The sequence below is a fragment of the Myotis daubentonii genome, chromosome 12 (assembly GCF_963259705.1).
Source record: "Myotis daubentonii chromosome 12, mMyoDau2.1, whole genome shotgun sequence".
Lineage (NCBI taxonomy): Eukaryota > Metazoa > Chordata > Mammalia > Chiroptera > Vespertilionidae > Myotis > Myotis daubentonii.
This window is the reverse complement of record NC_081851.1, coordinates 60,240,736-60,264,860: the sequence shown is the minus strand read 5'-3', so window position 1 is coordinate 60,264,860 and position 24,125 is coordinate 60,240,736. Positions and strand designations below refer to the sequence as shown.

The 24,125-nt window shown below is 38.8% G+C and overlaps 1 protein-coding gene across 3 annotated transcripts; it reads right to left on the bottom strand.

The window, feature by feature from the left end:
- Window positions 1-330: 330 nt before the first annotated feature.
- Window positions 331-22,126, bottom strand: THUMPD2 (THUMP domain containing 2). 3 transcript variants are annotated; one of them, XM_059660021.1, is made up of 10 exons: window positions 21,976-22,126; window positions 18,337-18,472; window positions 16,580-16,992; window positions 15,195-15,272; window positions 13,382-13,434; window positions 9,845-9,932; window positions 4,631-4,702; window positions 4,050-4,164; window positions 2,742-2,850; window positions 331-814 (listed from the first exon to the last, which is right to left on the bottom strand). In XM_059660021.1, the coding sequence occupies exons 1-10, from the start codon at window positions 22,105-22,107 to the stop codon at window positions 490-492; spliced, it is 1,521 nt and encodes a 506-aa protein (XP_059516004.1). In that variant the 5' UTR covers window positions 22,108-22,126; the 3' UTR covers window positions 331-489. The 3 variants fall into 3 exon arrangements, with proteins under 3 accessions (XP_059516004.1, XP_059516005.1, XP_059516007.1); XM_059660022.1 differs by lacking the exon at window positions 21,976-22,126 and having other exon boundaries at window positions 333-814; window positions 18,347-18,474; XM_059660024.1 differs by lacking the exon at window positions 4,050-4,164 and having other exon boundaries at window positions 678-814.
- Between the last annotated feature and the right edge of the window lie 1,999 nt (window positions 22,127-24,125).

Here is a 24,125-nt window from a genome sequence, read left to right as displayed (position 1 = left end):
CTACCTATATAGCTTAAGTTTAAAAAATTTGGCTCTCCAAAGAAATTTCAATCGTTGTACTGTTGATATTTGGCTGTGTTGACTAATGAGTTTGCCGACCACTGCTTTAGAGCCTAAAGCAGAAACTCTTATTAAAATCCTGTGCCCCGCAGCCATGCCCCCCGGGACCTGTCTACTTGTTACTCTGTGGCACTATCAGACCCTAGCCAGCCCTGGGCAAACTACGGCCCGCGGGCCGATCTGGCCCTTTTGAAATGAATAAAACTAAAAAAAAAAAGACCGTACCCTTTTATGTAATGATGTTTACTTTGAATTTATATTAGTTCACACGAACACTCCATCCATGCTTTTGTTCCGGCCCTCCGGTCCAGTTTAAGAACCCATTGTGGCCATCGAGTCAAAAAGTTTACCCACCCCTGCCCTAGAGGCAACCCCTCTCGGTAGGGCTGACATGTAAGGCCTTGAACTTGGCTCACAGTATCTAGCCTGCTACAGTCCAGAAGAAGATGACTTCTTATATTTGTGTATAAATGCATCTGTTTTCCCAAGGCTAACTTTGTAGCATTCCACTGGCACCAAGGAGCCAAATGGTGGCATCTTATGTAAGCATTCCTGGTGATTGGCTTCAAATGACGATGACACGGTCTCTGATATGCCAGTTTTTCCTTCGAGAATCAAGCACTTTTCCGCTCCAGGTTCATCGGAGTGACTGCCTTTAGAATTCAAAGGGAAGCTGCTCCCTTCACAGTCTTTGAGGCGCCTACGGTGATCTTCACTAAGCAACAATACAATGGTCCCGCCAACATGAAGCACTCTGTGACAAAAAGTGATATTGGTATGAGCATTTCCTCCTTTTCAGATAATAAACAATCCCACTTTATTTAAAATATTTGGTGTTTTTAATTTGAAATTTAATTTTATCTATTTAAATACAGGGATTTTGATAATTAGGCAGTATCTTTCATAATGCATATTCATTATAGTAATTATGGAATCGCTAGTACAAATCTGCTTTAATTATCTATTTTTACTCTACTTAAAAGGCAAGCCTCAAAGTAATTTATAATAATATTCTAATAAGTGATTGTACAAAAGGAAAGGCAAATGAAAAAATCCTAAAGAATCAGCATATATCAAAGGCACTGGGCTGATGGCAGAAGAAAACCACCAGGAAAGAAAGAAGACATGAACAAAGGATTGGCAAAAGGGAAGACCTTAAAATATCAGCTTGTTGAGGAGAATTCATTTACTCAATCCTCTGGCCAAAGTCTGGAGAGTACTTATGTGGAAAAGTCGTGAATGACATACAGTCCTGAGTTGCTAAAGAGATTACTGAACAGTAGGGGAGAGGCCAGCAAAGCGTGGATCCCAAACCTACACTGTGAGTTAAAGGATAAGCAGGTGAGCCAGGCCAAGTGACAACTAGGGGCTGGAGCGAGGGAGGGTGTGGAGGCAGAGGAAGCATCAGAGACAGGGAGGAGTACAGGAGGCGGCACTGACAGTAGTTTGGCATGAGGGTGAATAAGAGGGTGATGGTAGGAGGAGGGAGGAAAAGAATTCTGTTTGGATATCAGTGTGGGTTCTAATTGGCAGCTGGATATACAGCCTGGAGGTAATGAGAAAGACCAGGCTCGAGGTGGAGATTTTAGAGTTCTCCATAGTAAATGGAAGATAAAGCCATAATGGTGGATAAGATGATCTGAGGTGGCAATGCACAGTGAGAAGAGAAAAGGGGCCAAAGAATAGAGGCTTAAAAAGTAAGGACAGAAGGGAGGAGCCCATGAAACACAACCCTAGGGGAAATCTAGACAAAAGTGATGTCATGGAAGCCAAAGGAGTTCAAGAATGGTCTCAACAGTGTCAAATGCTACAGGACTAACAAGTTAGCACGGTTATAAGAAGTCACTAGTGAACCTGGAGAGAACAATCTGACTTGAGGGCAGGAGCAGGTGCTGGTTGGCTGGAACCAGGAGGGGACTGGAAGGTGAAGATCAGAGATGTCAAGTGCAGACTACTGTCAAGCAGTTTGGCTGTGTAGGTAAGGAACCAGTGTGACAGCTAGAGAACCAAGAGTTAAGGAGGATCTCCCCACACCCAGCAGAGATGTCAGGACAGTCAGCAATCCAGATAAGTATGTCTCTAAAGGACACCACATCTACAGCACTCCCATCCTCAAATCTGGCTGCACTATTGCAACAATCTCCTTTCTACTCTCGTTGCTCCTTCCACTCTCCCTTCCCGGTTTCCACATAGAAAACAAAAGTAAATCCCTGCTAACTCTCTCTTCCACTATACTGCAAATAAATTCTAAACTCCTACACGATCTGACCCTCACCTACCTTTGCCACTCCATTGCCTGCTTGCTTTCCTTTGCTCACTACGGTCTGAGCAATTGAACTTCCTTCAGTTGCTCAAACTCAACAAGCTTTTTCTCATCTTAGAACATTTGACCTTGTTGGTCGGTCTGCACTTAACACTCATTCTCTTATGTGCCTTCTCATTATTGAGGTCCCAGAGTTCAACTACCACGTCCTTGGAGAGCCTTCCCCGACTATCTATCTAAAGCAGCCACTGCTTTTCTCTCAGTCATAAACTTCTGATTTAAAAAAACCTTAGAAAATTAAGCTACAAAAACTCTAGGAAATTATTAAAATGGAATCAAATCTTAACTGAAGAGCTATAATATATTTTGGTGAAATGCCCAATAGCTCAAAATTACTGAAATAAATTCAACACCTTACCTTTCCATTTCTTGTAGAATGCTTTTGATGTCTTTCCCTAACTTAAACTTTTTCCCGAATGGAATGTCAGAAATAATAATATCAACACTTTCTGAAGGCAATGGCAATTCTGAAATACAGAAATCAGAGAATCCTATTAAGTAAGTTCAAGTATTTATAACCTGAAGATGAGAAAATTAAAATATGCAGGATTATTTTTGCATATTAAATAAAATTTAGGTTAGCTGATATTGTTTCTAAGAAATTACAAGTTTCTAAAAGGATCTCAGGATCACTGAAGGTAAATGGTACAGCAATTATGTTCTGTTCTTTGAAAATTGGTTTTTCAGGTATGATAAAATGATATGTTAAGCAGAACTTTAAATTAACCAGAAAATTCAATTCTCTAAATATAGTACATTACTAGAAAATTGCCAGACAGATCCAAGAAGATATCCATTAAATTGTCTAGAAAAACCTTTCACAAAATTATATTCTATAACTTTCATTTCCCTTTCATAGTTATATATAAAATTTTGCATGTGTATATATTTTTATTTTTAAGGGAGATGAGCCATAGCTTTCATTGAATTTTTTATTTTTTTTATTTTGGAGAATGAGATTCTTTAATTCAGTTGCTTCATCAAAAGAGTTTAGATGATAATCTATATATATATAAAAAGCTAAGTGACTGACTGTCCATCCAACCCTCTGGGCAGTACATATGATGTGCACTGGCAATTTAAAAATAAATGTTGACTAGCACAGTGGTTCTCAACCTTCCTAATGCCGCGACCCTTTAATACAGTTCCTCATGTTGTGGTGACCCCCAATTTCATTGTTACAAATTGAACATAATTAAAGCATAGTGATTAATCACAAAAACAATATGTAATTATATATGTGTTTTCTGATGGTCTTAGGCGACCCCCAAAGGGGTCGCGACCCACAGGTTGAGAACCGCTGTTCTAGCGTGATCCCTGCAACAGATGTTCAGGCTAATAGAAGCATCTCAGCCCCATAGATAGGGAATCCATCACTCCCTCTCATAACTATACCCTGCGTGCCACAATTAACTCACACACTCAGTATTCCTATAAGGGTAGAGAGCCGTTAGTTCTGTCCTTGAGAATCTCACAGTCTCATCCTCTCACTGGACTCTACCCAAGACTGAAGGCTTCTAAACAACTGTCATCCCAATAGCTCTCTCCTGCCTTTGCATCTACAAATAGTGAGGGCTTGCAAGAGACTGAAAAATGGGTTTATCCAGAGGAATAATTACATATGTTCATTTTCCCAAATGTTGAATAAGCATTTTTAATATCTTACCTATAACAGAGACTTTAAGTAACTCAATTTTACCCATGAGGCCTGCAGCTTTCAGGTTGTCACACGCACCTAGTAACTGTGAGTCACTGACATCAGCACCCACATAGTACACATCCTATGGGGAAAGACATTCTTATTTTAAGCAGAAATAAAACTATCAGATATTTCCTGTAGTTAAGAAAACTTCCTGCCATTTTCTCAAATAATGAAAGTGAAGTCAATAGATTTGTTCATTCAGGTTGAAACAAATTTATAGTATTGCTTTAAAATGATAGTAGCAAAAATTTTAAAATCTATTAACAATATTTTACAGTTACAAATGCCTAAAGAATTTAGGGATTAGCATAATGTCATGACTGACTAAGATTACTAATATCTTGCTAAATTTATCATACTATTTAAAAAAAATAACAGCAATTTAATTAACCCTTCATAAGCCATTTGACAATAGTAAGTAGTGACTCATAGAATTAAAATAATAATCCCCCAAAGATAATCTACTTATAAATAACTGGTAACTAAACATACATATACCAATTAAAGTGAATATATTTCTTAGTTTACTAAAGTTTAGAACTTACTGGCCATTCTTTAGCTGCTTCCAAAAGTATTGTTCCGAGTCCACACATTGGATCTAAAACAAATGCACCAGCCTAAAGACAGAAATATTGATTTGGTACTATTAAATCTAATAGGCATTATAAAAGAAGAAATCTAACATTTGAGGAATCAATATTTTAAGAGTAAAGATTCCTTTTTACACTTTATGAATTTCAGGTAGTTCAAGCCCTAAGGCTAGTACATACTTGGCATGTTTAAAGATTAGAAAGGAGACCAGTATGACCAAAGCACACTGAGTGAGAGGGAAAAAGTGGTGATCGTATCAGAGAGGTTGGCAGGTGATTCCATGAAGATGGGCTGGTGTTTGCTGCCTGTAGTAGCAATGTCCAAACCTTAGGCAGCGGTTCTCAATCTGTGGGCCACGACCATCGGAAAACACATATAGCATATCAGATGTTTACATTACGATTCATAACAGTAGCAAAATTACAGTTATGAAGTAGCAACGAAAATAATTTTACGGTTGGGGGTCACCACAACATGAGGAACTGTATTAAAGGGTCGCGGCATGAGGAAGGTTGAGAACCATTGCCTTAGAGGTTTAAACACCATATAACCTCATGTTACATGCCCACAGTAAGGCACTGGGGGTTTCGGCTCCTTTCTCTGGAAGCCAAATTGACAAAGTGGTCACCATTTGGAGTACTGCTGTCACTGTGGCAATACTGCAAGGATTCTGATTCTATTCTGAAGGATGGGGAACTACTGGAGAGTTCTGAGCAGAGAAGTAACATAACATTAATTTCAGAGGGATCATTCTAGATCAGTGGTTCTCAACCTTCATGGTTGTGATGACCCCCAACCATAAAATTATTTTCGTTGCTACTTCGTAACTGTAATTTTGCTACTGTTATGAATCGTAATGTAAAAATCTGATATGCAGGATATATTTTCATTGTTACAAATTGAACATAATTAAAGCATAGTGATTAATCACAAAAACAATATGTAATTATATGTGTGTTTTCCGATGGTCTTAGGTGACCCCTGTGAAAGGGTCGTTTGACCCCCAAAGGGGTCGCGACCCACAGGTTTAGAACCGCTGTTCTAGATGATCTGTTGAGAATAGAACAAAGGGTAAGGGTGTTAACAAGGAGGCTGGTTAGGGAGTCCAGGAGATGACAGTAGCTTAAATTAAGAGCGGTTGCCCTGGCTGGTGTTACACTGAGTAGCAGCCTGTGCACCAAAGGGTTGTGGGTTTGATTCCCAGTCAAGGGTATGTACCTGGGTTGCAGGCTCACTCCCTAACCTCATTGGGGCGTGTTCAGGAGGCAACCAACTGATGTGTCTCTTTCACATAGATGTTTCTCTCTCTCTCTCTCTCTCTTCCCTCCCCCTTCCCCTCTCCCTTCCACTTTCTAAAAATCAATGGAAAAATATCCATGGGTGAGGATTAACAACAACAACAAAAAGGAGTGGCATTGGTGGAAGTGGGGTGAAGTGGTTGGTAGGATTCTGGATATATTTTCAAGGTGGAGCCAACAGGTTAGATCGGATGTGGAATGTTGAAGTATGACAACAGTCTGAAATGAGTAAAGCTTTGACCTGTGCATCTGGAAGAGCTGAGGTGCCTGTTACTGAGGTGGGAAGAACTGGGGAGGAGATGCTTCAAAGAAGACAAGAGTACAGTTCTGGGCATGTTAATTTTGAGATACTCCTAGACCAACTATAGAGACCAAGTGAGTCATTAGACATATGAGTCTGGAGTTCGGGGGAGAGGTTCAGGCTACAGATACACATTTGGGAGCATCAGTGTTCGTTTACAGATGGTACTTAAAGCACCAGAACTGGATGAGTCATCCAGGAGGCGAGAGAAGTTAAAAAGGAAAGTCGATGGGTTGGATCCTGGCGATCTCTTAAGTATAGACGTTGGTAGATGAAGATGCAGCAGTGCATGCTGAGCGCTGCACATGCTCGTGTAGGAGGAGAAACCAGAGTGATCTTTCCGAAACAAACTGGAAGGACCACTTCAAGGAGGAGGGAGCTGCAGGTGTCTGAGCGCTGACAGGCTAAGTGTGAGATGAGCAGTGTCAGGGAAGTGCTGGTGAAAGCCTGATGGAAGTGGGCACAAGAGAGAATGGGAAGAAAAGAGGGAGAGACAGCAAGTATGGACAATTAGTTTTATGGGTTTTTCCGTAAAAGGAAACAGAACGGGGTGGTAGCTGAAGGAGCATGTGGCTTCAGGAGAAGAATTTTTTTCAAGTTGCAAGATATTATACAGCAAGTGTTCCCACTGATGAGAATGACCAGCAGAGAGAAAGTCCTTATATAGGTAACAGAGACCAAAATCCAGTCCACAAGTAATGGAGTGAAATAAAGGCAATGTATGTGGGCACAGATTCTGGTTTGTTGGTAGATTTGGTGAGAAGAACATGTTGAAGTTCACTTCTGATTCTAGTATTAAAGTCATATAAGAATCAGGAGAGTTAAAAGCATGGGCAAGGAAACGACTGTAACGGTGGAACATAAAATTCAAGCTGTGGGCCAGGGAAGAGGACAGGTGGGAAGTAATGGGCGGGGGTGGGCCAAATGACTGGAGGTCCAAGAGGTTAAAGAACTATGTTAGGGTGCTGGAGGATGTGAACAGGAAAGAAAAGTGGTGAAGAGAGGACTCATGAAGTTGAGATTTTGGGAAGGCATTCCCTTCTGGGTCTCAGAAGGTCTAGGATGGGACTAAGGCAGGTCATTAGAGGTAGGAAGCCAAGACCTTGAGGGATATTGGGATCGTAGAAAATTATAACAGGAATAAGGTCTCCTACTCTAACAGAAATGACAGGAAGAGATCCGTGTGTAACTGCAATAACCTGAGGGCATGTGCCTCAGAGGCACTGAGAGGCTTTGGGCAAAAGGAACAAGCAAGCAGGACACCTACCCCACCTCCAGGCCCAGTGGTCCCTTGACATGTCTACAGAGGAAACAGAATGCCCAGTGGATGGTCAGGTTTCAGTCAAAGCCAGAGGGTACCTAATGGAAAGAAACAAAATGTCCTGAGAGAGAAAGAGAGAAAAACTTTCAGAAGCAGAAAACAGAGTAGTTTAAGGTTAAAGTCACTAACACAAAGCAGTTGAGGTAATAATTAAATAATAAGAAAAAGTGCCTGAGCTAGAGAAATAAAAATAAATTTTTTAATAATCATTAGCTATTCCAAATAAGTATAACTATAATTATTACTATAATAGTAGCTAATATTTATGCACTTTCTCATGTTAGGCACTGTGAAATCACTTGAAAAATGCTAATTCATTTGAATCTCACATGACTATGAAATTTTTCTTTTCATCTTGCAAATGAGAAGCTGAGGAACAAAGATGTTAAGTATCTTGCCCAAGGTTTCCCTGCCGGGTAAGTGATGGAACCAGAATTAGAACCCAGGCAGTCAGACTCACCGAGTTACGGGCTGAACAGAAAAGGCATTTATAGAAGTATATCCTGGTAGTATTCCTGAACCTTATAGGACTAAAAAGGAAAGTTTTATGAACTGCTGAGCAGAAAAAACAAGGTAGCTATAAAGGAAAAGAAAACCATACTGGCACGGACAACTCAGCTGCAACACGGGAAGCTAAAAGACAACGGACAACACCTATCGACATCCGAGAGAAAAGGACTCCAACTCAAGCCAAGAAGGGCATACCCACCAGGATGAAAGGGAGAGATCTGAGATATATAGAAATTCAGATAGTAAATTATTAAAATACCACATGTGAGGAAAATACCTGAGCCAAGACCGTAACCAAGCAATAAACAAACCCGAGCAGAGACCTCAAATGGGGAAAGACAACGTGGAGCATGTGAGGAGTGATACACCTTGCAATATATCTTTGTGTGTTTGCACAGAAATATGTGTTTGCTACATACAAGTCTATCTTAATAATGAAGGATAGGCTGTGTAATATAAGGGCTAAATAAGAACTTTTGAAACAGAAGGGACATACTTTAAGGGAAATCTGATATATGATAAATAATTCAGTTTAATCTAGTAGTTGGGGTTGGGAGTGAAAGATGAAATCTTTCAAAGGTCTCACGGCAGGGAGGAGGAAAGGTAGGCCAGGAGGAGAGTAAGCAGTACTCTAGAGGCCTCATCTTACCATAGGAACAAAGGGGAAGACTAGAATGTCTTGGTGGTAAAAACTATCTCGGCAGAGGAAGGAGTAGATATCTTGCTTTAAAATAATAGTAGAGTCCTGTGTGTTTAATTAAGAGAGCTGGGAAAGGGGACTGTTTATGGACTAAACAAAAAAGTAAAATCTCCAACCTCAGGGAGAACAATGAAATGATTATGAAGTAACTTGATCAAAGTAGCAAAAATAAAAACAGTCAACGGTAAGAAGTTATAACCAGAGTGAAATAGGAGAAATACAATCAGGTGTGTCTGTCATTATACTGAGTTCTCTCATCGAAAGCCAGAGACCATCACAGTGGGATACAAACAGAGCTGTGTGTTTGTAAAAACTCACTGAAAGCAAAGTTGAAAATAAGGGAGGATCAAAGACATATTAGGCAAATACAAAGATAAAGGGGTGAAAATATTAATAACACATGATAAAATTTAAGTTTTAACTCACTTTTTAAGATAAAGAAAACTTACGTAACGATAAAAAGGTACAACTCACGATGAAGCAATAGCAGACTGTGTATACCAAACTACTGAATAAGGCAACCACTAATAAAAATGCAAAAACTTAAAAAAATACCAATGAGATTTCAAATACCTTCCAAAAGTAAGCAGATAGTAAAAGAGTAAGCAAAGATAGCGAGGACAGTGACTACAAAATAAATTTTTTTTTAAGTCCATGGAACATTTATAAAAATTGATCAATATTTGGTCACAGGAGAAAAACTTAAATTTAAAGAAGTAGAGGTTTTTCAGGCCACGTCATTGTAACACAAAATATTAGGAAGAATAAAATGTGGCTATCTTTTAACCCAGCATTTTCATAGGCAAAATACTCTCAGAAGTTCAACAATATTTAAAAACGTATCACTGCAAAACTTTGTAAGCATAACGGCAATGACAACAACAAACGAACAAAACTAGCAAAAGAAAATGATAAAAGAAAAAGAGAACAGAAAAAAAAAAGCAAGCCATCAAGATGTCCATAAATAAGAGACTGTGTAAGTTAGTTACGGACAGAACCTCACTAATGTATTAACAAGAAAGAAAACCTTTTCCTTACCTTAATTTCAGCGACAGAGGCCATAGCCCATGCTACGGTAGACCTCAGTCCTGCTGTCCTCATGTAAGTTCTGCTGGCTAAAGGAACCCTACAAAGGAAAAAGAACCTGATGCGAGATCCAATATGACTGTTAAGTTAAAAAAGAACCTTACATAAATAAAATTAACCTGTCCATGTCTGTGAATTATCTCACCATGTTCATGCAACGAAGACTACAGTATTCTCTGAGTTGGGAGTATTTAACCTTATCACAGAAATACCTTCTCTAGTTGGCACCTTGTTTAACCAGCTAGTGTGGTACTTTAGAAAGGGAGAATGTTTAAATAACAGCAATTTAAACCCTATTGTGTTTATTTTATAAAAATGTTATCACATGAGGGGGCTTTTTCTAAACTGTTTTAGCAGTTCCCTGTTTTCCCATAGGGAAGGGACCTTTTGTGTGCTGTTTTGTGACAGGGATGTAGGATAGGCAGGACTGGATGGATACTAACACTAGAAATCGTTTTCTGTAAAAAGTCCCTGTTGTAAGTTTGTTTTTTGCTCATTTGCATCTCTCTCAAAAGATGAAATGAAGCATGACATTGCACTGTCTGCATGAAGCAGACATCTCCCAAATGAGTTCTCTGGTCTCCATTATCTACCACTTCGTATTTCATCCTCCACCTCATCAGTGCTATCAGTGTTTCCAGATTTGATAAAAATTTTCAAAATATTATTTCTACGGCATCTAATGCAAAGAATACCTTAGAAATCTGAATGCGCTTTTCAATTTCATTTATATAATTTGTTGGTAAGATATGACTATTTGATTTCGAGGATTAGTGCTTTGTTGTTTTGGGGGTAGGCTTGTTCCAAAACCACTAAGAGGGCTCTTCTCTGAACATTATACAAAGTTACTGTGTTCACCAAACCCTATGTCTTTTGTCATTTTATTTCGGATGTGTCTTTGACTTTAGTTCCCCTGTTTTGTGTGCATTTATGGTAAGCCTCTTAGAATGTTACAATTAGATGCGGTATCTCTTTCAAATATAACAGTGTAATTGTATATTTACTGTTACAATAAGGAAGTTCTGCAGGTAAACCCATGGGAGTTTGTTTTTTTAAAGGTTTTTCAGAAAAGAATTCACACTGCAGACAGTATTATAGCCATAGATTTGGAATCTGGAATATAAAATTTGCAGGTGGAATGACTAGGAAATATTTTGATCAATGAATCCTGATACTACAGTCTAGGCTGGGCAACTGTCTTGCTACACAACATATTAAAACCAGAACTGAGAGATTATTTTTCACTCTTAGATACCAAAACAGACTTGGTATGGAAAACTGTCTTTGTCCATATACAGGGTATCCCCAAAAATGTATATACACTTTAATAGCTGATAGCTCAATTTTGAAATGAAATGTATTTTAATAAACACTGCCTTTCTAATTATTCAAAGTGTGCATATACATTTTTTGGGGACACCCTATATATTGCTAAGTGCCTTTCTAAGCATAAGGGATTTATGCAGAACCTCTGAAAGTTTTGACAATTATGTGTATATTTTTACCAATAGAGGTTTTTATTTTATGGGAGCCAACCCTATTAACATGTGACCAAAGTAAATGTTTTTATTGTTCGTAGACTTGTCATCTGAATCCCAGATCTTAATTTTTAAATGTGTGTTTGGACACTTTTTACCTAGAGTACTGCCAATTCAACAGGTGTAAACTGTGCACAGTCCTTTCCCTGTATTTCATATCTCAATACATTTCTTCATTTTCTCGGGCCACTTACCTTCTATATATTCTGTATCTTAATCTAAATCTCCAGCCTAGACTTGTCACTGGAACTCCTGAGCTATAACTTAAATATCTATTCATAGACATTTTTCATTGAATACACTACTGTTCCTACATTTTCTATCTCAGTGACTGACACCAGTATCTACTGGTTGTCCAAATCAGGTATCTGGCCATTATTCTAGGCTCCTTAACTTTATGGAATTCATGCCCTTCTTTTTGTTATCCCCAATTTGCCTCAGTTCAGCTCTTCATCATTTATTGCCTGAACTGTTGTAAGAGTTTGAACCTCCTTTTTCTTTTCGTTTCCCCTTTATTAAAAAATGTAATTTCCTTAGTAATATCTCAGAAATCACAAATCTGATCACATCACTCTGCTGCTTCATATGCTTACTGCTTTTAGAATAAAGTCCAAGTTGCTCAGCATGGCTTACAAGACACTTCATGACTTGTTTCTAATTGCTCAGTCTCATTTTCTACCACCCTCCTTATGTATCCCTTGTCCCATCTGCACTGAAACCACTGGCTGTCCCCACATAACGCAAGCTTTCTCTACCTCCATGCCTCTGCAAGTCCTTGCTTGTAAGGTCCTTTCCTTCTCTTGTCCAGTTGGGGAACTCCTCCTTAGTGTTCTCCATTAAGTGATTCATTAAATGAATCTCCTCTCTGTTCATTTGCTCCCATCCTCCATCAGAGTTAGGTCCCCTTTTCTAACTCTAGCCAAGCATTTTTCACCTACCTTTGTTCTTCCACTAAATTGAATTCCTTGAACTTAATAACCATCTTCCTCATCTCTGAATGTTGATAACTGGCACAGTGCTTAGCATATAATAAGTATTCATTAGACATTTCAACTGAAATTAACTGAATAAATTAATCTTACTCTAATGTCTCTCCCTTTCTTCCCTACTTACTGATCTATTTCAGAAATAAGATAGTTGAAATTTATTCAACACTTACTGTAGCTTAGAAATAGTACCAAGCATTTTTTTAAATATGAGAGAGAAAGGGAGAGGGAGAGAGCGAGAGAAACATTAATGATGAGAGAGAATCATTGACTGGCTGCCTCCCGCACTCTCCACACTGGGGATGGAGCCTGCAACCCAGCATGTGCCCTGACCCTGGTTCATAGGTCGACGTTCAAGCACTGAGCCATGCCAACCAGACGTACCAAGCATTTTCATGCAGGTTATCTCATTTAATCCCAAACACAAAGCAAATGAAGTAGGTACTATTATTTTCCTGCTTTTATAGCAGAGGAATATGATAATCTGCCCAAACTTGCAGTTAATCTGTTGAGAAGGTAGAATTGAAGTCCATAGTTCTTATTCATTATGCTACACATGTACAGTGTGGCATAGCTGTATACAGTTAATGTTCAAAGTGAATTTTAAGAATTGTGCTGTATTTTTTATTTTAATTAAAATTCCAAGATGCAAAGAGACTAAAATTTTTAGCTTAAACAAGGGCCTGTGAAAATCATTTAATAATAGAAATAATTAGATATAATTTTCAGTCTGAATCATGCAATCAGTGGATTATTGTGATAAATTCTTGCATAGCTCTACTGGTCAGATCAAATCATATCCACTAAGCTCCATGGAAACACTTTACTGGCTAAAGTAAAAACTCACATGCTTTGTCGTTAGCCCCCTCTGTTGTATCAATGTTTCATACTATAAATGAAAAGCATAAAGTTCTTAATTTTAAAAACTCTCCTAAGGGATAAATCTGAGTTTAGGATATAAATACCTGAACACAGGAATTCCCATGACAGAGTAAATGTCATTTAGATGTATAAATATCTGAAAGAACAAATACATAAGTTAGAATAGAACAGAAAATGCATTATGAAATTATTGATAATTTGAAAATTTCTATTTTGAACCTATATAAACTATATTTCTAATAAAAAATTCCAAGGCCTTATTTGTCATATAAGGAAAAATGTTCCATACTATTTTTCTCGAGCAGAGGTGAAATAAATTTTAAGTACATTTCATAGAAAAATTTTGAGGTTAATTTTGTAGGCAAGTTATATGGAGATTCAAGTTATTAAGAACTCAAGATCCACATTCTTCCTAAAGATTCTCTGAATTATCATAACTGAATCAGACTTTTCAGCATTTGGGGTTAGAGATTTCCTAAATCCATCCTAATTCTAACCTCAAATATGAGTTGAGGCCAAACAGGACTGTCATAGGCTACATACTATTAGTGTGACAGGAAACTTTCTTCAGGTCAAATATATTGTAGACACTGGTGACCTTTTCTCTCTCTACTATCTACAGGTGATTTTATTCCTCTCTTTCTTCGTCAAACCACAAAGTTCTTAAATGTCTCAAGTTATAATTAGTAGCCCAATAAACTTTAAAAGTTAGAATCTTCTGTAATCTGATGAAGTTTATGGAATATTCTAATTCTGCTGTTTGACCTCAAGAGCATTTAAGCCACAATACTTTCACTCCCAGATTACTTTTATATATATGCAGTTTAATCAGGATTATTCCAATATTGATAACATTTCATCAAGAAAAAAAAGATCTGAAATGAATTCCCTTTAGTCAATTTAATTCCTTGATCATCACAGCTAAAGTTTCCAATTTTTTATATTATTCAACTTTAGCAAAATTATTTATTGGGATTAATTCTATTTAAAATTTCTAGTAAAGATAGAATGTACTGTTATTTTTATATATCAAATGTTATTAAGAATAGCTTCACCCTCTATGAATTTTTTTCTATTAATTTCACAGAGCAAAATTTGCTAAGATTTGATTCTTCTGTCAATTTTGGTCACACTTTACTGTGTGATTTTCATGTTGCTAATTTTGTTTTGTGTTGATTGTTGTTATCAATAGCTAACATTAATTGCATTAAGTGGATGATAGGAATTCAGTTAGCTATATTTATTCATGAGCTAAACTATGGAAAACTATAATTCTGAGACAGGAAGATAATCAAAAGGAAGATGAAGAGGAGGAAACCAGAGCAGAAGGGGGAGATGAAAGGAAGACCCCTTATGTCAGAATATTCTTGGGGTCAAAGTATTTTACATGTCAGGTATAAAAGATATACACCAGGCATTACTTTTTAAAAGTGAAAAATACATTAAAAGATTTAAAAATAAAACAACACAAAATGTTCTGTTTTGGCTAGCAATTACTTCATTTACAGCTGTATAACAATGAATTTACAAATGAATGATGAAAATGACTATACTACATGTCAAATTTATGAACTGATTCTCAAAAAAATAGTGATTATTTTTATAACTTGCATTCATTTCCTCATGTGTTTTATTTTGTTCCAATTAACAGTGTAACCTCATCAATTTTTTAAAAAAGAGAGACAGAAAAGAAAAACATAATCCCACAACCCTAACAAAGCCATTATTAACATCATTATCTGCACTGTTCTATGAAAGAAAAAAATCAGACTGCTAGATCCATGCAGACATGCTTTTTGAAACACTAAAGCAAAATTGAAAAGTACAATAGATTAGTTTTGACATTGTCTAAAGAATTAGGTTATAAGCATATAAAATAAAATAAATGTTCATTACCTCTAAGTTTGGATTTCTCAAATCTGCTTTCCATCCAAACCGTTTCATAAGAGCAATTCCAATTATTCTTCCTGCTTCCTGGAAAAGCAGCAAGTTATAGAAAAGATAAAAATATTATAAATTAAAAATTTAAGTATCCTATATAATAAAAGCGTAGTATGCAAATTGTCCCCTCCACTGGGAGTTCGACTAGGAGTTCGACCAGGGGGCGGGGCCAGCCAGGGGACTGGAGTGCGTACCTGGTGGGCAGCATGAAAGGGCCTCTAGTAAGATGTAAGATTTTCCTAACAGTCAGCAGGAACATCAAGGCAGACTATCCAATGGTAATTTAGAATTATAATATTAAATTACAATATTAAAATATTACACCCTTCTTCATCCCCTCCCACTCCCAAATTCATTCTATGGCAGTAATATCTACTTATGTGCAATCTCTATTCTTGTGATTTTTGAGATGTGAAATAACCAAATCATGACCTGATAAAGCCATTCTGGGTTTTAGGAAATGGATGCAAGCTGAAAGATTAATTTACCTACTGCAAGCCTATATGTTTAAAAATGACCAGATCGGTAACATTAGACTCAAACTTTAGGGTTTGATTTTTTTTTTTTTTTTTTAAAGAGAAGGGCTACTTTTTTTTTTTTTTAAGTATATTTCATTGGTTTTACAGAGAGGAAGGGAGAGAGAGATAAGAGAGTTAGGAACATTGATGAGAGAGAAACATCGACCAGCTGCCTCCTGCACACCTCCCACTGGGGATGCGCCCACAACCAAGGTACATGCCCTTGACTGGAACCGAACCTGGGACCTTTCAGTCCGCAGGCCGACGCTTTATCCACTGAGCCAAACCGGTTATGGGTTTGATTTTAAGGTTGGACAAAGAATCCAAACCTATGGCTATATGCCTTTTACATCACTGAACTTTGTAAGGGTCACTAACATGGGTTTTTTAAAGAAACTGTTTGTAGTGTTCACCCTCTCATAGAGAGTTGAGACCTTGAGTGTATTTATGTCTGGGTTCTAGTGATAATCACACCTATCGGGCCTGGTGCAGAGTAATCACTCAATAAACAGAAACTAAACTGAAGAGAAACCCAAAAACCTTAAGACCATGCTATCAGGATTTCCACATGCAAAAATACTTGTGAGTTTAAGAAAACTTAATAAGTAAAGGAGGTCAGTACATGGCATACTATTCCTATTAAGAATCTAAGATAAAGTTAAAATGGAAAATGCATTTTTAAAAAGATTTAATTATTATATTAGGCCAAGTTATCTGCCTGAGCCGAGTTATCTATTCTGTGAAAGGGTTTGGTCTCATTTTAAATCGAAGGAGTAGTTAATTCATCTAGAAAATAGAAAACCACTTTGGAGGTAAGTGTACCTGTGCAGAAAGGGTCTTTGCAATGGCTCCACCGCAGCGACAAGAGACTCTGAAGGTCAAGTCATTCTGGTTATGAGTATCTCCTGCTTTTGCTACATCATTCTGAAGTTCTTCTTCTTGACATTTCTCTCTTTCAGTGAGAAAATCTCCTCGCTCCAGTGTCTCCTCTTCTATTTGCTTTTCCAGCTGGCATTCCCTATTCTCTTGCGTCTCTTGCATTTGTTCTGCTTTTAATTTCTTAGCAATAATGCTGTCATTTTCTCCCATTTTTCTTTTTAGTGGGTTAGCATCTCCTTGAGACAGTTTTTTCTTTTTTGCATCAAGTTCAAGAAGATTTTTCCAAATCGAAATGGCATTCAACCAACTTTCAGGATCATCACTTATAAATCTTTGCATTTCATAAAATATTTTTCCTAAATAAATAAAATTTCAGTTTATCCTATATTGAAGCTTTAAAGACAGTCTATTATATTCATCACCCCTAAATGCCATTATTTTTATTTTTATAAAATAAGTTTTTTTTAAACTACTACATGAAGAGTGACTTCACTTTCATATTGAATTTATCTCATTTAATATAAGAATATTGTGCCAAATAGGTTCATTCTTATATTCTATACCAAACATCAAAACCATTTTAAAATTCCTATAGAATTACCTATATCATTCATATAGAAAGATCATTTGTCCTATGATAATATATGTATCTCTTTAATATAAGCATAGACCTAGAGTGTGTATCAATCTTTGAAATAATGCTAATCTTGCCTATAAAATTAAGTTGGAAAAAAAACAGAATTACAAAACACAGAGCTCAGAAACAGAGCAACTAAATTCTGAGACTATTTCAGACCATACAGTATTAGCACACATCATAAAAGGAGTTTCCATAAAGGAACACTTCAGGTACACAACCCATTCATAACTTACTCAAAATAACGTAATCTTTTCTTGATGAACAAGGGTTGTCAAGATGACTCAAGAGCCATTACTGTATTTCTCTAATATTGAGAATGTATGGACTATTGGAATGAAATGATATTGATCCCACAATATAACATCTTAGTATTTGCTTTAAAATATTTTTTCTGCCATGTCTTGATTTCTTGCCATTTGTATCTTCCTTGATACAATTTATTATAGACTATCCGCTTACTTGTTCTCTTGTGCATAATCAGCAGTCAAATGAAGTTTAAGGCAATGTGTAATCCAGCAATGTCTGGCCCTTATTTGTTGCTTTTATCAAGATCCTTAAGCATATTTATAAAAACAGAAAATCTCTTAAGCTCCCTTTAATTCTAATGCTTTATAAATGGTTAAGAGTTTATTCAAACATCTAAGATCCCTAAAACAGGATATTTTACTATATAGTATTTTTTCAATTATATCACTCATCAGTTAAAATTTACAAAGTGGTAGTTTTGAACAATTTATTAAGACAATGCATTTTGGATTCTTACATGTCCTAAATCTAAATAAATGCAACTGACCATATATAACTGTAGAGAAGGTGTCTGACCAGAATTTGCAAAGATGAAATGTGACTTAGGACACTAAAATCTTAGTAAGACAGGCAGCCAATTGTAAAGAGAAGAGACACAATTAGGTGATAATACAATGAGGTGCTAATATTCAGAAAACGTAGAAAAATAATGATCCCCAAGTTAGGAATAAATCTTAAAAATGTCAAATGGCTACTTATTAATTATCAAGTAGAAAATTCTGGAGTACATATATTGTGTGGGTATACACCATACCTTTACTTACAGAAGAAACAGTAAATGGAAACTGCTTTTTAATCAGCAAAAATAATCTCTCTGCAGATTTTAATGTTTTCAGCATATTCAAGTCAGAACAGGTGGTGAAAAAAACTTTTCCTGAAACATATTCAACCTAGAGATATAAAAAATAGATAATAATTTAGTCTAGTATATAGTAAGAACCATTTCTCCTCCCCCCCTTAATGAATTAAAACAGAACATCTAGATTAACAACAGAAATGACCATTTCTGAAGTATCTAGTATTTGTCAGATACTGCTTTAGTCATTCTGAATACATTTATTTTCCTCAGCCTTATAACAATTCTCTAAGGTAGACTTTATCACCCCCATTTTACAGATTAGGAAACTGAGGCTTAGGTATGTTAAAAATTTTGTATAAAGTCACGTAGTCAGTGACCAAGACCATAACCTTAGTATGTCATGCTACCATTTGCAAACTGTGCATGTGCATATGCATGTACACACACTACTAGAAAAACAGAACACAAACTACTCGGTAATTATATTGCCAAATCTCACACAGTATTTGAAAGTGGGCAAAGAAAAGGTATAATGGCTAGGACAAATTAGGTGTCTAGCCCAAGCTTAACATGTCAATGGGTATTTATTAAACACCTAACGTGTGGTCTACCAGAAGCAAATATCCTAAAGATGAATAACAATACTCTGACATACAAATTAAAATGTGAAATTTATAAGACAGTAACTTGAATTTAACCCAGAAGAAAACGAAAAAGTTTCAATGCAATAAACTTAACAATAAGCTGTATGTATGGTATGTAACACTGAATATGAAAGCCATCATTAGTAAAAGTCTTGAAGAAAAATCTTACAAGATCTGGGAAGAGGGATTCTAAGGAAAGAACGAAGGGCAAAATGCAGAGGTGGGGTGACAACCTGGCTGAAGGAAACTGTAAGTTAGCATGGCAACATGTGCTGTGTCATGCTGACTGAGTGTCAGGTGGATGGATGGTGTAGCTCGGGCCAGCCTGATAAATGGTCATGGAATGGAGTACCACAGATGGTAATGGTCAAACATTATAGACTTTTGAGGAAAACTGACAGCACCAAATTAGTTGGTAGGAAAAAAATTACTTTGGAAGAAGCATAAAGGACTGAGTGTAGATGTGATGCTGGAGGGAGTAGATTAGTGAGGAAGAAATAATGGGACACTTGGCTGTGGGGACTGAAAAATGGATGGAAGCAAGAAATATGCATCAAACAGAACTAGGCTTGGGAGATAGGGTAGATATGTGGTGAAAGTCAGGGAAGAAAAGAAAGTGAAAAGAGCACTGACAATGGGGAGTCTTATGAGGTACGGCAAATGGTGCTCAATACCCATGGAACCCTAACCCTTTTGGGTCAACCCAACTCCCTTAATTCAGGATGGATGTGGATTGTCCTGAAATTCTCCTTTTAGCAGTGGCCAGGGGCTGACTACATGGTTATAGCTCATCTCCTAGAACTGAGGCACCAGGGAATTTGGGGTACCCATGTGTTTAGGCAGCTCCCATCCAATGGGAAGCTGAACTCCAAGTACTTTTGTTTTTTGATCTCTGACATGGTCTAAACTTTTCAGATGGAATGTCTGGGTTTAACATTCTAGCTTGAAGAAGAATCTCTGCTGAGGAAGCCCTAGGGCAGTGATGGCGAACCTTTTAAGCTCGGCGTGTCAGCACTTTGAAAAACGCTAACTTAACTCTGGTGCCATGTCACATATGGAAATTTTTGATATTTGCAACCATAGTAAAACAAAGACTTATATTTTTGATATTTATTTTATATATTTAAATGCCATTTAACAAAGAAAAATCAACCAAAAAAATGAGTTCGCGTGTCACCTCTGACACGCGTCATAGGTTCGCCATCACTGCGGCCTAGGTTGACACCAATTAAAACCCAAATCCTTCTGGTTATAAGTTTAACAAGTTCTGGGAATCTAATGAACAGCATGGTTATTTGTTCAGATCCCATTTCCAGGCATATCTACCCTTAAAACACAGAGTAACAAAATATGGAAATTCCCAAGTCTCTTGGCATTTAATTCTTCTCAACGCCAAAGGTTTTCCCCCTATAATAAGCTGAATTTTGTCGCTGTGATTAAAATACATTTCCACCCCCAACCTCTTTTTGTCTGTAAAGATGATGGATGCCCAGCCAGTGTGGCTCAATGGCTGAGCATCAACCCATGAACCAGGAGATCACAGTTTTGGGCACATGACAAGGTTGCAGGCTTGATCCCCACTAGGGGGCGTGCAGGAGGCAGCCGATGATTTGCTTTCATGATTTGATATTTCTATCTCTCTACCCCTCTCCCTTCCTCTCTCTGAAATCAATAAAAACATACTAAAAAAAAAAATGATGGAGAACAAGCAGAGATGGTCTTTTTTCTGACATACCCAGATTGGGTCAAGCCTTCTATTTTTCATACCAAGAACTCTAAATTAATATTTTTTAAAACAAATTAGTGCAGCATTAGGTCATGGTCGCATAGCGGTCAAGGACTGGAGCCAGGAGTCAGCCTGCCTGACAGCTTGGGTTCGAATCCCAGCTCTGCCATTTTCTGTTACATGCCTTGAACAATGTATTGCATTTACCTATGCTTTATTTTCCTTTTCTGTTAAATGTGAAGCCCACCTCCCAGGGTGGTTGTGAAAATCAAACAAGTGAATACAGAATAAGTACCTAAGAACAGGTGCCTGACATACATTACATGCTTAATGTCAGCAGTTGTCATTATATTGCTTTTTCGATGAGCTACATCAGACACTATCAAAGTCTGTGATCAGATCCACAAATGCAGGTAGTCTAGTAAGACTGATGACATTTCCATGCCCTCCCCCCCCCCCCCCCTTACTGTAAAAACTAGTTTTGTGGGCTTCCCACAACAGAGGAGCTGCTGGAATCGTCAGCTTCATCTTTCCTTTTCCAATAAGACATCACGTGGCCTCTCATATTACCCATCAGGATACGGAGGGTTCAGTTACATCTTTTTCTTCTGCTTTCAAGAAACCAGCTCAGCCTATTCTAAATGAACCCAAACTGATGTTTAGAACCTTGTTCACTAAAATTAACAACTTGTAAATACCGAAACCATTAACTTTCTCTGAGAATTGGGCTGGGGCCGCAGAGTACTGTATTTCTGTAGCTATTACTTACTGTTTAAGGTGCACTTTTTATCATTTAATCCTCAACACCATATAAAGTCAGTACCATCGCCGGCAGGAAAGGGAAAAGGATCAGGGGACTGAACCTGCAGCTTATTTGCACTAAAGGGCGGAGAAAGGGTTCTATCTGACAGGTCTAGCTCTAATTACAGACACTATCAAACGTTTTCCGTTAAAGAATCCAGGAAACAACTTGCTTCAACCCCTTTTTAAAAATACTTCGCGGTGAATGATGTGCGGTAATGGACGTGCAGGGAAACTCGACGGGGGTCCTTTCCGGGAGGGACTGCAGGACCCGCCAGTGCAACTCCGAGGCCGGGGGGAAGCCGCGGCGCGTGTGGGCGAGAGCGGGGGTCGCGTCGCTTCCCCGGGTCTCGGTCGGACCGGCGGGGAGGGGTGCAGCGGCGGGGCCTCCCCTTCCCTCCGGGCGCAGCGAGGCCCACTCACCTGCGTGGCCTGCAGCCGCACCCGCACCTCCCGCATCAGAAAGGGCTCCAAGCCGCGGCCCGAGGTGCAGAAGAAGCGGGCGCCCGCTGCGGGCCCCGACTGGGGATCTGCGGGCCCCGCCGCCGCCGCCATGGCTGCTGGGACGGGCAGGGTCACGTGGTTCAGGGCGCGGCGCAGTCAGGGTCACGTGGTTCGGGGCGCGCACGGGGCGGTCCCGCGCTCTCAGGGGCCCGCGGGCGGGGGGGTGGGGGTGGGAAATAGACGGGCGGGTGGAGCTAGAGGCCCGGGGCAGAGGGGGCCCAAGGGAGGCCCCTTGGTTAACGGCCTGGAACCTCCTTGGTGAGGCCTCTGGAACGACTCAGAGTCCCACGTGGATAGAATAGAATTGATCATCTAATCCAGAGGTTCTCAACCTTCCTAATGCGCGACCCTTTAATACAGTTCCTCATGTTGTGGTGACCCCCAACCATAAAATTATTTTCATTGCTACTGCATAACTGTAATGTTGCTACTGTTGTGAATCGTAATGTAAATATCTGATATGCAGCATGTATTTAGGCGACCCCCGTCACTACCCACAGGTTGAGAACCAATGATCCATCTGTCTTCTTTTCCAGATGGAGGAAGCTGATGCCAAGAGACAGAGAGTTACGGGCACAGGTGAGGCGGGCACCTAGCCCTCTCGACACCCGGTATAATGAACCATCTCCATTCCCCCCAACTTCCTCTTCTCCTCCTCTTCATCCCTCCCCACTGCTCTCCTTGCCTAAGGAGCCTTGCTCCATCTTGGCCAAGAACTGGGCCACAGCCGGGAATCCCCAGGACCCCGAGCAGAAGTCCCCGCTCTCCAACTAAATGTCCTGATGTTCACGAAACAGGTCACCGTCCTTGCATTACGTATTTAACCATCAAGGCAACCAGAGCACCATCCAGTTTGGAAGAGTGCATTGGCATACTTTCCCCCTCCCCAACCTCTCCCCAGCTTCATGGTCTATGGGACAGTATCATGGAAATGTTTTTGGAGTCACGTAGCAATTGACTTGATTGGGTCTCCTAACAGTATTTCAAGGAGGTTTTTTCTTTTAGCCCTGAATTTTTAATTGGTAGTGAAAATATTTCTCGGGGAGAATAGAATCCATATTACAAAAGGAACACCATTCCTTGCCTATCGGTTTAATATGATTTCAACCCCCTTGGTTTATGACAGGTAAGTTGTTTTAATCCACTTGTTTATGATGAGACCAAAACAAAAAGTTGCTTTTAGAAGTAAAGTTGTTTTGATAGGAGGATGAAGTAAGTTGTGTCCGTATGTCACCGTCTCATCCGTTGTCTTTGAGAAGCACTCAGCTCAGCTGCTCAGGGTCCCCCAGTGGGGCCTTATCCATAAAAACATGTGGAGAAGCAACTAAGGCAAGAGGACATTTAGACTATAACTATAGCTGACCCTTGAAAAACGTGGGGATTGGGGGCACTGACCCCTGCACAGCCAAGAATGTGTGAACTTCTGACTCCTCCGAAGCCTGTATAACTACAGGTGGCCCTTCACATCCCAGGCTTCTAACAGTGTTTTCTACCTGAGGTTGGGAATGGGAAAATACTGTTTCTATCCAAGGCTGGTGGAACCCACCAATGGATGGGAAACTCGAGGATACGAGGGACAACTGTATTTACGGGAAAAAACCCCAAGTGTGAAATGGATCAGTTCAAACTGTGTTGTTCAAGGTCAGCTGTGCTGAGACTTTGTGAGGACCATTTGAGTTTGGGTTTGAGCAAGGTGACTCTTCACTAACCTTAAAACTCTCTGGAGATCCTTGGGGGCAGTTGCTCCAGTGTTGGTGAGGTGACTCCTCCTGGAATGGAAGTGTGTCTCCCTGCATTTGTTCCCTAGCAACATGCTCTAGCAACAGGCAACATTCTGTTTGTGCTGGCGGCTGGAGATCAGCGCTTGGTTGGTTGCCTTTTCTCCTGAAGGACCCCCTCACTTAAAAAAAAGGTGCATCGCATATTAAATGTGAACATGATTCCTTCATCTCCCCTTGCCTACGTCAATACTGTGATTTCTCTATCATTTGTTTGGAGTATGTTATTTCTTTATTGGCTTGTTAAAGAGATATTATGCTGGATGGTATTGACTTGTGAAATTATAATTT